Below are 12,945 nucleotides of genomic sequence, written 5' to 3'. Positions count from 1 at the left end.
AGAAAGATAGGGACAGAGGAAATGGAGTGAGGGAAATAGAATGAAAAATAATTTAAATGGACAGGATTTGGTGAAAAAAATATGGTTAGTGAGTGAAAGGAATAATCAAGGGTGAATTTAAGATTCATGATTTGGAAAATTGCAAGGAGGAACAGATCTGTAGGGGAGAGGAATGAATTTGGTACTAGATGCTCTGAGTTGAAGATGCCTGGGTGTCCTCCAGGTGAAGATAGTCCATTAGCAGTATTGTATATGGATCTGTCGCTCAGGAGAGGTAATTTGTATTTCCAGATTTGGGAAATGTTGGCATTTAGATGATAGATGAAATAATGTGAGTAGATGAGATTAGCTATGGAACATGTAGAGTAAGAAACTCTTCTGTAAGAACTAACCCGAGGACAGTATCCTGGGAATATAAACATTTAAATAAGAGGCCATTGGAAAGCAATGGCACTTCAAAAAAAAAAAAAAAGGGAGACATTTCATAATTATAATAATAGATGATCAAATATAATATGAGCAAAGAAATTTGGAATTGATTGAAGGGGAATGATGGGTCATAAAGGTCCAAGATTTCAGTCCTGGGTAAGTGGATAAATAATGGTTGATGACAAGAAAGATAACAGGTTTAGGGAAGAAAGAAAATGAAATTTTGCACGTGTTGTATTTGAGGACTCAGCATTCTTTTTGGATTTTACAATATACTTTTTAAGATATAGTAGATCACATGCACGTTATTTCGTATTTTATTTTTTACTTTTTGAAGCATAGTCAGTTTACAATGTGTCAATTTCTGGTGTGCAGCATAGTATTTCAGTTGTACATATACATACATATATTCATTTTCATATTCTTTTTCATTATAGGTTACTACAAGATACTGAATATAGTTCCCTGTGCTTCACAGTATAAACTTGTTTATTTCATATTTTACTATTTGCTATTCATTATCCATTTGTTAATGGAAGGCATTGGAAAGTTTAATTTTACTTTATGAGCTCAGGCACAGTGACCGTGGGGTTGTGTAAAGCGTTCTGTTTGTGTCACAGAACTATCTTGAGGATGGAAGTGTTTCTCTTAACTCTTTGCACCCAGTGGACAATTTGGGGGCTGAGGGTTGAAGAGGGAAGAAATGGTACTATGAATCGCATGGTGGCGTTAACTTAGGCACTCACTGATGAAGTTGTTAAACTGGTAGCCAAAATCAGAGTTGAAATAGCTGTAGTAGTCAGGCGAGTAACATAAAAGAGCAGTCAAAATGAAGCTAACTGGGTGGGGCAGTGATGAACTGGACATTTCTGTCCCCTTAAATGAGTTACCTGTCATTCATCTCTAGATAACTGTTACCAAGCATGAAGATAAGCCTAGTCTTAGGGGCAATTTAAAAAGCCAGATTTGTATGTGATATTTAGATGTTGACAATGTGTGAAATATACACACACTTTCTCCCAGGAGATCCATGCACCTGATTAATTGGATTTCTTTGCTTAATTGTTTCTCTGCCACCTTGAAAAGGGGAACATCTCTCTCCACTGCGCTGTCTTATGATGGTTCATGGTTTGATCTGTTTGACTTTTTGCAAGGCTGATATCATTTATCAGCCTTTTGCTGTGTTCTCATAGCAACATCTTTTTTTGTTGTTGTTGTTAAAAAAAAAAAAGTTCTTAGAAAAGAGCATTTGAAGAACATATTGAACAGCAACAAAAAATTGTTTCAAAATTATGAAAGAGTGTCAAGTTGAAAATGAACTTGATAATGAGGACAGTGTAGCCAAGTTGTTTTTAAGTGTTTCAAGTTAGGTACCTGAGAGAAGCAGGCATAATAAGATTTTGAATTTTCTGTTGTTCATCTCAGGAAAAGCCTTTCTATTAAGTGCTAGAAACTTTAGTTATGTTTAATCCCTACAGTGAATAGGCCACACTCTCTCTCAAAGACAGACTGTGTTTTAATACATTATATTACTATATTTAATACACCTAAGGATGCTCACTTGTGTACATTTAATAATTATGACATATACATTGATTAATGATTCCTTATTTATTGCCATGCATGGTGCTAGATCAGTTTTTCAAACTTCAGTCATGGCCAGCATTTTTTAAATGAATTGGAGTAAGATTAAAAAAAAAAAAGAGCAGGAAATATCAAATTGCATTTCAGAAAGTTGTATTTCTGAAAAGTGGTTTTCAGTTATAAAGAATATCCTGAATTATGTTGCAAAATATATTTTATTTTTGTGGGTCATGGTAAAAAAATTCAAATTTCTGTGCTAGCTACTTTAGATCTGTTTTTTTAAAATCTCATCAAATTGCTATAAATAGATCTTATCACCTCAATCTTACATACACAGAATGTAAAACACAGAGAGAATAAATGACCTATCAAATGCTACAGGAGTTATTAGGTGATCAAGTTGGGATTTGAACCCTTGATGATTGGGTACCAAAACCTATATTCTTTGTAGATAAGTTCATTAATATCTTCTTTTTTCTTTTTTTAGATTCCACATATGAGTGATATCATATGGTATTTTTCTTTCTCTTTTTGGCTTACTTCACTTAGAATGATGATCTCCAAGTCCATCCATGTTGCTGCAAATGGCATTATTTTATTCTTTTTTATGTACACAACAGCAACAGACTCGCAGACATAATAAACAAACTTATGGTTACTGGGTGCAAAGGGATAAATTGGAAGTTCAAGATGTGCAGATATTAACTACTACTAAAATAGATAAACAACAAGTTTCTTTTGTATGGCCAGGGAACTATATTCAGTTTCTTGTAGTAACCTAACATGAAAAAGAATATGAAAAGGAATGTATGTATATATATGTTTGACTGAAACATTATGCTGTACACCAGAAATTGTACACTGACTATACTTCAATTTAAAAAAAAAACCCTATATTCTTTGTTCCATAAAACATTGGAGTAGTTTTCATTGACTGCAGAGATGATTTTTTGTTTGCTCTGACTGATTATGATTGGTTAATTTTCTTTTACTTTCAATTATTGAAATAACTGCTAATTAGTAAACTGTTAAAGTAGCACTTTAGATTTCCCAGGACCATCTGACTGTAAAAAAAGAAATTTTAAATCTTGGCTCCAAAAATACACCACATGTAGCTTTCTAATATCATGTTTTAGTGATCTGTATCTCAAGCGCTGCTTCCTTTCATTGTTAGCTATTTTTTCCTGTAGGTAGATAGCGATGAATTTAATATTTCCTTAATCAAGTCAAATGAAGAAAATAAAACCATAGAAATTAAAGATTTAAAGATATTCACAAGGTATTCCGTGGTGATCACTGCATTCACTGGAAATATCAGCGCTGCATATGCAGAAGGAAAGTCCAGTGCTGAAATGATCGTTACTACTTTAGAATCAGGTAAGGCGTATCTTTCGTCATTGCTAAAATCTGATTGAGTTAGGTGTCTTTCTTACAGTTTCTCATACCCTACCCTAAAAAGCATATGTGTTATGAGAAATTTTTAAAGTACATAAATATGAAGTTCAGTGACTCACGGTGACTGACAAAAGTGAGGCAAAGTGGAATTATGTAGAATAATCAATACTTGTAAATTCAGAAGTAAAGTAGTTTATAATAAGGTACCCAATGGTCCTTTTTTACATTTTTTTAAACACTAGATATTTCAGAAGTTGACTTACGTTGCCTCATAGTTGATTTTTCCAATTCACCAAATATTCCATTTTAATTATTTCTGTCCCATGGTTTAAAGGCACATTAAAGTAATAATACTCTATTATTAAAAATCTAGAATTCAGATGAGATCGGGCGCGTTCAGGGTGGTATGGTTAGAACCCAGGCTGTTTACCATATCCATTTTCTTCACTTAGTTAAGCGACATGTTTTATTATATGATCTTTTTGATAAATGTCACAATTCATACAGATTTACTCAATCCTATGAGCAGGGTCTGAACGAATAATAAGGTTGTAAGCGATAGGATTTAATGTGGAAAGTCAGCTCCCTAGAGCTCACTTGCCCCGTCCTCCTTCAGACTCCTGATGGTCTTGGCCACCAGGTATATCTTTGGAAAGAGCACATGAAGGGATGTGCTGCTATAGTTTATTTGTTGCTATCTGTTAGGTAAGTATAGGAGGTAAGAATATTTTCTAGCTAGTCTTTTCATTACGCTGTGTACTCAATTGTCTATAAACTTAAGGTTCTCAGTGGAAAGGTACATCTTATCCTCAGCACCCTAAAATTCCATTTGTTTCCATTCTGTGGCCATGTACATTCCAGGTACCTGTTTTCTTATTACACTTTTTGCACCACTCCCTCATTCTGTCTGTGAGGAAAGATGCTGCTGAATTTATTCACATTCATACCATAAAGTGTTGACTGCAAATCTTAATGTGCTACCTCTTCCAAGGATATCATAGTTTCAAAATTTTTTACTGAACCTCTAACAGTAGAATATTCTGTGTAAAACCAAAGATATTTGGAAGATAGGAAGTTCTTCCTAGCATTCCAAAAATTCTTATACATGATCAACTTCAAAGCTGATTCTAATTTTGGAGAAACATCTCTTATAAAAATTAAAAAATATGTATTTCTTATGCATCGTAAAAATGTATAACAGCAAATGTTGTGAAAATGTGTGTTGAACCAATTTAACCTTTATTCAGGTATGCATTTTTTCACTTTGATTTGGCACAATAACATGTTTATCTGCTTTTCTCTCTTTTTTTTTTCCCCCTCAGTTATTTACTTATTTTTCGCTTGCCACAGGGCACTATCTCTAGAGATGTTTGTAAGAATATCTGAATATCTTACCAATTGACAGCCAACTATTAACAGCCTTTTCATGAAGGAAGAATATATCCATTTCAGTGTGATCAAAATAGATATATTCATTCAACTAGTCATTTATTTAAAGAACCCAAATTATGTAGCACAACAAGAACCAGCTCTTATATTTTTAAAATAATTTTATCCTCATGTCTATCATTTTTCTAGTAATTTATTGATATGTAGCTAGTTATATGTTAAGGTAACTTTTTATCAAAAATAAACGAATATCTAGAATATATAAAGAAATCTTAAAATTTAATACTTAAAAAGAATGCAATTAGAAAATTGACAAAGAACATGAACAGGCACTTCACCAAAGAGGAAATGTGACTGACAAACTCATGATAACATAGGTTTTCAACACCATTAGCTATTGGGAAAATGCAAATTAAATCACAACAGGATATCGCTATACAACTATAGAACAGATAAAATAATAATTTTAAAAATAGTTATAATACCAAATGCTGGAAAAGATGCAGAAAGACTGGATCTCTCATGCATTGCTAATGGATATTTAAAAGTGTATCGCCACAGTGGAAAAATAGTTTGGTAATCTTTTATAAAACTGAACATGCATTTACCACATGATCCAGCAATTACACTCCTGTGCAACAGCCACAGAGAACTGAAAACTGACTGTTTTATGCAAATATCTGTGTATGAATGATAACAGCAGATTTATTAGCAATAAAAATAACAACAACAGAATAACTGGAAACAACCCAAATATTTCTATAGGATTAAACAAACTCTAGTACATCCATAAGACAGAACACTACTTAGCAATCAAAATAGAATGAACTGTTGATGTATATACTACAACCCTGGTGGACCTCAAGGTCATTGTGCTATGGTCTTTCTCAAATGACAAAACCATGGGGATGGGGAATGATTAGTGTTGTGAAGAGGCAAATACAAGGGGAGAGCAAGAGGTTTATTTATGGTGATGGAGTAGTTTTTTATCTTGTTTCTGCTGATGGTTATAGGACTCTACATACATGGGATTAAATTGCACAGAACCACACGCACATACAAGAAAGCATGAAAAATGGTGAAATCTGAATAAGGTCTACAGTTAAGTTAACATTATTGTACCAATATCTGTTTCCAGGTTTGATATTAAACCACAGTTATATGAGATGTCACCACTGGGGAAAGCTGGGGGAAAGTTACAGGGGACTGTATGTATGATTTTGGCAACTTCCTGTGAGTCTACATTACTTTTTAAGTTCAGAGCGTCATAGAAATGCATTTTGTATAAAAATAACTACATATAAAAAACTAAATAAATAAGCAAATAAATTGGATCACTGTTAATGGCTTCTGTGAACCTGTAGTTGTCAGTGATTCTACAAGGCATCAGCCGTTTTGCTTGTTTTCATGATGTATGTGGTTTAAATAGTCTGTGTAATACTCTTTATAAACAGAAATTAGATGCAAGTAAGTTTTATATGAAGATCAAAATGAATACAAATTAAATTTTTTAATTGCTAAATACTTCATTTCAGTCCCTAAGGATGCACCTAACAACATGACATTTCAGAAGATACCAGATGAAGTTACAAAATTTCAGTTAACATTTCTTCCTCCTTCTCAACCCAATGGAAATATCCAAGTTTATCAAGCTTTGGTTTGCCGAGAAGATGATCCTACTGCTGTCCAGATTCACAACCTCAGCATCATCCAGAAAACTGACACATCTGTCATTGCAGTGTTGGAAGGACTAAAAGGTGGACAGACATACAACATTAGTGTAAGTATCCATAGCTTTTAATTATTCCTCTATTTTACAGAGTTTATTTACACACGCAGCATTCAAAACGCCACAGCTTAGGTACTCACTCTATTTTTCTAATCTTTTTGTGGGCTCATTTAAGACATGCAAACTGAAAATAGATTTTGAGAAACAAAATTTTGGATTTCCTGTTATAATACAGTATGTCCTGTGAAAATATGTAAATAACAAAAAATGTTTGCACAATTATATGAGAAGTCCAAAAATAAAATGAAGTAGAAGGAAAATCCATGGTAAAAATTAAAGAGCAGTGTTCTATAAAGACAGAGTTCTGCTTAAAGGAAAACTGTTTCAATGTGATTACAAATGGAAAACCAAATTTCAAAGGCAAAGGGCAAAAATAACTACTTATATGATTCAAATTTCCCATGTATTTCACACAGCTACTACTAAAAGCTAACACGATTTTATATCTTAATTATAAAATTATCCATTTTGTAAAATAAATATGTATGTGAGTTCATATACATACACAAGATACACACCCATACAATTTGTTTCATCCTTTCACTATTTTTGTAGCATGTCTTGGAGTTTTCAGATAGAATTATGTAATTCAGAAAATCATCTTTTAAATGACACAGAATTCATCCTAAATATTCAAGTAGCTTAAGAACTAATCTTCCTACTAACTCTTTACAGTTATACCAGAACATTATCATTAACAATTTGTGTTCTTTTCCTCACTTACTTTATATCTTATCACATAATCTGACCTTGCTAGGATTCTTGCTACCATTAAATGGACCACCACTGTGAAAGATCTGTTAGAGAGAAGGTAGGGGTTGAGAGAATGAACTGACCTAGGTTCAAATCCTGGCTTTGCTACTTTCTGTCTGGGCAGTTTCCTCAAATCTGTGCCTCAGTTTCCTTATCTGAAAAATGAGTAATAGGAACAGGAGCTTCTATACAGAATATTAATAGATATGGTAGGTATAGTGTTGTAACAATTCTGGCTCTTGCAAACAAAAGAAGAAAAACAGGAAATAAACTATAACTAAATCATAATTTAAAGAAAACTAAATAAATCTCCTGATTGTTTGCAAAGTACAGTGTCCTCAACACCTGAGAGTTTATTAGAAATGCATAGCTTTCGCACCTGTCCCAGCCTACTGAATCAAAACCTAGATCTTTGCTTAACAGGGTTTGCAGGTGACTTCTTTGCTCACTGCTCCCTGAGAAGCACTGCTCATCATCTCATTTAAGCGTTAGGTGGTAAAGAAATAAAAATAATTAAGTAGTTCCTAACATCACTTTTCATTTTGAATACTTCCTTTTAGAAATTTACATATGCCAATAAATATTTCCTTTAGATGTTTTTAAACTACATGTTATGGGCTTGGTTTATTTACTCTACCTACCACGTCACGTATATTATTATTATTTTAAATCAATCAGAACACTTCCAAAGTATCCATAGGGTGGAGGGTGGGCCACCAATGTATGAAACAAATTGGTTAATTCTAATAAAGATATATTCCGAATTGGGTTTATCAAGTACAATGAAATTGGCCAAGAATATAATCTTTATACAGCAAGATAAAAGTGAATAAAAGAAGAGTCTGTGTCTGCAGCTTCCGAAGCCCCAAGTTAATTGAAAGGATTGACATTTGTGTAAATCACCCTCTGCAGATACAAACAGAAATGCTTTATGTGTATATGCTGCATTCTGCAGGGTGCAGCGTCAGAGACTTTGGAGCAGGGGTGAAGAAGGGCATAGGGGCCAACTTTCAGAGGGATGATTTAATACAGGAAAACTGGGAGGCTGAGGAGTAGGGTTTCATCTCAAAGAAGGAAAAAAAGAGGGTCTTGAATATGGATTTAAAGGAAGCCAGAGTTACCTAGCTACAGAGAGAAGGAACAGATGTTAGGGTAGATGAAGAGAGATGTGGACACTGGAGCTTTCCTGCTCTTTCCTCCTACGGGTTCAAATTGAAGCCATATCCTTTCCTGGTCTCTTTGATAGGGCTGTTTAGATCACTCAGCCTTTGTTCTCAAGACTTAATACCATAATATCGGTTGGAAGAACTACTTTATTGCTAATGCTCTTCCTCCATATATTATATTCATTTAAATGAGTGCAAGAAAATATAATTAACAAACTATATGAATTGTTTTTAAAAGTTAAATCATTTTAAAATTACATATAACCATAATCAGTTATATAAACATAAATGCAATAATTTGAAAATAGTAGTAAGATTTTTTGTTTGTTTTTCAGGTTTATGCAATCAATAGTGCTGGTGCAGGGCCAAATGTTCAGATGAGAATAACCATGGATATTAAAGGTACATACAGCCTTTGCCATGAAATGCTGTGGTCTTAACTTTTTTTTAATTATTGAAATACAGTCAGTTACAGTGTGTGAACTTCTGGTGTACAGCACAATGTCCCAGTCATGCATATACATTCATTTTCATATTCTTTTTCATTAAAGGTTATTACAAGGTATTAAATATAGTTCCCTGTGCTATACAGAAGAAATTTGGTTTTTTAAATCTATTTTTATATATAGTGCTGACATTTGCAAATCTCAAACTTTCAAATTTATCCCTTCCCACTCTCTTTCCCCCTGGAACCGTAAGATTGTTTACTATGTCTGTGAATCTGTTTCTGTTTTGTAGATGAGTTAGGGTCCTCTTTTTTCAGATTCCACATATAAGTGGTATCAAATGGTATTTTTCTTTCTCTTTCTGGCTTACTTCACTTAGAATGATGATCTCTAGGTCCATCCATGTTGCTGCAAATGGCATTATTTTACTCTTTTTATGGCTGAGTAGTACTCCATTGTATAAATATATACCACAACTTCTTTATCCAGTCATCTGTCAATGGACATTTAGGTTGTTTCCATGTTTTGGCTATTGTATATAGTGCTGCTTTGAACATTGGGGTGCATGTATCTTTTTGCATTAGAGTTCCCTCTGAATATATGGCCAGTAGTGGGATTGCTGGATCATATGGTAAGTCTATTTTTAGTTTTTTGAGGAATCTCCATACTGTATGAAATGACGTTGTCTTAAAGACTAATTATAATTTGTATTCTGTATTAGAGTTAAGGATGTAGTCAAGCTTTTAAAAGATGCATCTGCATGTAATAAGCATACATTAAGTAATAATTAAGTAATAATGTATGCTTATTAAGGAGAATGCCCATTACTATTTATCTTACATTTCTTTTCCACTAAATTTAAGCTTTTCTGAGACAAATTGTATAATTGTATTTTGTTTTAAAAATCTAATTGAAAAGAAAATGCAGTTTTAAAAGTACCCATGACTAGACTGTGACTAACTTTAATTAGATTTCTTGACTGATCTTGATTTATCTTGAAAGTCAGAGGTATTGAACACAGTTCCCTATGCTATACAGTAGGAGCTTGTTGTTTATCTGTTTTGTATATAGTTAGTATCTGCAAAAAAAATCTGGAATGCTTCATGAATTTGTGTGTCATCCTTGCCCAGGGGCCATGCTAATCTTCTCTGTATCATTCCAGTGTTAGTATATATGCTGCCAAAGCGAGCACTTAACTTTAATAGATATTGCCAGAATAATTTCTAAAAGTGCCATGAAAATTCACATTTTTACCATCAATGCATATGATTATCCCCCAAATCAGTATCTGTAGAATCTGCACTTGTTTCATTTTCTCTTTAGGCTATATACACCAGCTGTTTTGAGCATCAGTAAGTTGCTTAATCAAACTTCAATTCTCAGATTTATAAAATCTTTTTTTAAAACTTACCAGCAATGCCATAACACTGGCAATATCATTTCCATTTTATAGATGAGAAAATGGTCTTAGAGCCAAAAGAGGGAAATAACAAGATTTGAACCAAATCTTTTTGACGTGATCCTTTAGCTCACTCCTCTGAGATGTAAAGGTTGTGATGATACTGGATGTGTAGGAAGTTTACTGGGGAAAATTTCTGTGAATAATAAGGGCCAGGGAGCAGGAGTAGGTGGCAGGGTCATAGATCACAGGTCTGACACGTGTGAATGGGGAGAAGGAAGGAAGAAAGGATTTGGTAGGAAGAGCCTCAGGTTTTCAAGGAGTTCTGAGAAACTTTGAGAGGGACCACTGGGGAGTCCTCAAGAAAATGTTTCTAGTTAGAGGAATCTGGCATTGGACATTACTGTCCAACTTGATATTATCTGTCAAATGCAAATTTAATGAGACGACTATTAATTCAGTGTCACTCCATGTCACTAAATCATGCATTATTACTGGGAAAAAATTAATTTATCTAGGATCCCACCACTGCCACTAGTACTCAATATACATATACCCTATAATGAAAAAAGGGAATATATATATATATATATATATATATATATTTCCAGTTATACATATATATAACTGGAAAACTTTGCTGTGCACTAGAAATTAACACAACATTGTAAATCGACTGTACTTCAATATAAAAAAAAATGTGTATCTTTTGTTCCATAAATTCTACTCTTGGGTATCTACTCCACAGAAACAAAAGGATTAGTAAATAAGGCTAAATGTGTAAGACTGATAAGTGAAGCAAATGTTCAAAACCTGAAGGAAAAGTGAATTCCCATCACTAAATGGATGACTGTAATATGATGCTGTTGTACTGTGACATACAACACCCTGATTAAGAAAAATGAGTTCGCCCTGTACTTGGTAATTTTGAAAGGTTTACACAAGTCGTATTTAAGTGAGAAAAACAGTATGTGGGGTAATTTTAATACTTAATATAGGCCCATTAAACATATCAAACAGTGAGAAGAATCCATTAGGCATGATTTTGTGTTTTTTTATGTGATTATGTGAATGTAGAGAAAAATATGGGAGGATACCATCTGGGTGTTTGGCATGGGTAACTGAGGGGTTAGAGTTGACTAGAATAGAAATTGGTAAACCAGCTAAAGGAAGTGAAAGAAAAAAAACCCCACTAAAGTATTAGTATGATTTATTGCATTCATGGAAATTACATGAGTAAGTGCACATATATAGGTTGAATTTCGTTAATATGTGAAGAGGAGTCAGATGCCTGAAAATCACACCTGGGCCCCATTATCTCAGGCAAGTGTCAAATATATAATTGTACCATTAGGAGATAATAATTGCTAAATATCTGCTGTATCCAAACAAAAAGCTATTTCATTTGTTATTTGTGTTTGTCATCACTTTATCTGTAAATTACCTGCATGAAATGAGAATTTAAATGATTTTTTCTTCTCTGCAGAAACCAAAAATCAATTGTAGTGATATTTCTCCTTTGCTTATAGCTCCAGCACGACCAAAAACCAAACCAACCCCTATTTACGATGCCACAGGAAAACTGCTTGTGACCTCAACCACAATTACAATCAGAATGCCAATATGTTACTACAGTGATGATCATGGACCGATCAAAAATGTGCAAGTGCTTGTGGCAGAAGCAGGAGGTACCGTCACACGCCAGCCTTGTCCTGTCACGCTGCAGAGGGCGAACTGCTGAATGCTAAGGACGTTTCCACTCAAAATTAGTACTATAAGGTTTACTCCCAATTATTACACAGCTCTTGAGCTTAGTAGATTATTAATATTATCATTAATTTATGCCTAAAATATTTTACCAAAATAAGGGGGGGGAGGGTATAGCTCAAGCAGTAGAGCACATGCTTAGCATGCACGAGGTTCTGGGTTCAATCCCTGGCATCTTCTCCAAAAATAAATAAGTAGACTTAAAAAAAATTTTACCAAAATAAGAAGCGTGGTTAAAATACGTGATTTATTTATTCCATATGCTGGTAAGATGGTTTTGATTTTGGCAGGATGGAGTCTTGATAGCTTCTTTGGAGGTGTGAATGAGTGTTACCCTTGACTGAGGGATGTTCTTTCTCTTCATGAGAAGTCATTCTTCACAGCAATGCCCATAGATGCTTGTGTGATGGGCGGGATAGGATTCCATGCCTAGTCAGGGGGATCAGCTTACTCATCTCTTGTGGTTCCTAGAGTGACAGATGTTGTATCCAGGTTCTCCTCATGCGATTATAGAAACACCCTTTATAAATGAGAAAATACATTTGTATATTACTTGTAATCATTATTCTTTTTTTTGTGAAAATAGCTCAGCATGATGGAAATGTAACAAAGTGGTATGATGCGTATTTTAATAAACCGAGGCCATATTTTACAAATGAAGGCTTTCCTAACCCCCCGTGTACAGAAGGAAAGGCAAAGTTTAGTGGCAATGAAGAAATTTACATCATAGGTGCTGATAATGCATGTATGATTCCTGGCAATGAAGACAAAATTTGCAATGGACCTCTGAAACCGAAAAAGCAATACTTGTAAGTATAGTTTATGCCA

At 33.9% G+C, this 12,945-nt stretch overlaps 1 protein-coding gene, 1 long non-coding RNA gene and 1 other non-coding gene across 29 annotated transcripts in view; 1 reads left to right on the top strand and 2 right to left on the bottom strand.

Moving 5' to 3' along the window:
- The window catches only part of PTPRQ (protein tyrosine phosphatase receptor type Q), a 220,239-nt gene that overhangs the window by 152,567 nt on the left and 54,727 nt on the right, over nt 1–12,945 (top strand). For all 5 annotated transcript variants that reach the window (XR_012510803.1, XM_045519424.2, XM_074375351.1 and 2 more), the window contains exons 46-50: nt 3,204–3,390; nt 6,333–6,577; nt 8,841–8,907; nt 11,880–12,038; nt 12,704–12,926. Coding sequence is in view for 4 of the 5 variants with exons in the window: in XM_045519424.2 (XP_045375380.2) it covers nt 3,204–3,390; nt 6,333–6,577; nt 8,841–8,907; nt 11,880–12,038; nt 12,704–12,926 (881 nt within the window). In the remaining variant the exon portion in view is untranslated. The remainder of the gene's footprint in view (nt 1–3,203; nt 3,391–6,332; nt 6,578–8,840; nt 8,908–11,879; nt 12,039–12,703; nt 12,927–12,945) is intronic.
- Nucleotides 5,058–12,945, bottom strand: part of LOC105072018 (uncharacterized) — an 87,408-nt gene continuing 79,520 nt past the window's right edge. For all 23 annotated transcript variants that reach the window (XR_012510820.1, XR_012510813.1, XR_012510812.1 and 20 more), the window contains 2 exons: nt 12,334–12,637; nt 5,058–6,547 (listed from right to left, as the gene is read on the bottom strand). This is a non-coding gene — a long non-coding RNA (uncharacterized LOC105072018). The remainder of the gene's footprint in view (nt 6,548–12,333; nt 12,638–12,945) is intronic.
- On the bottom strand, nt 10,037–10,143 carry LOC123618016 (U6 spliceosomal RNA). Its single transcript, XR_006726353.2, has one exon. It is a non-coding gene; the product is annotated as a U6 spliceosomal RNA (small nuclear RNA).

This window comes from Camelus bactrianus, chromosome 12 (assembly GCF_048773025.1).
Source record: "Camelus bactrianus isolate YW-2024 breed Bactrian camel chromosome 12, ASM4877302v1, whole genome shotgun sequence".
NCBI classification, from domain to species: domain Eukaryota; kingdom Metazoa; phylum Chordata; class Mammalia; order Artiodactyla; family Camelidae; genus Camelus; species Camelus bactrianus.
Note: the sequence above shows the minus strand (reverse complement) of the source record. Positions and strands in the feature narration are given on the sequence as shown.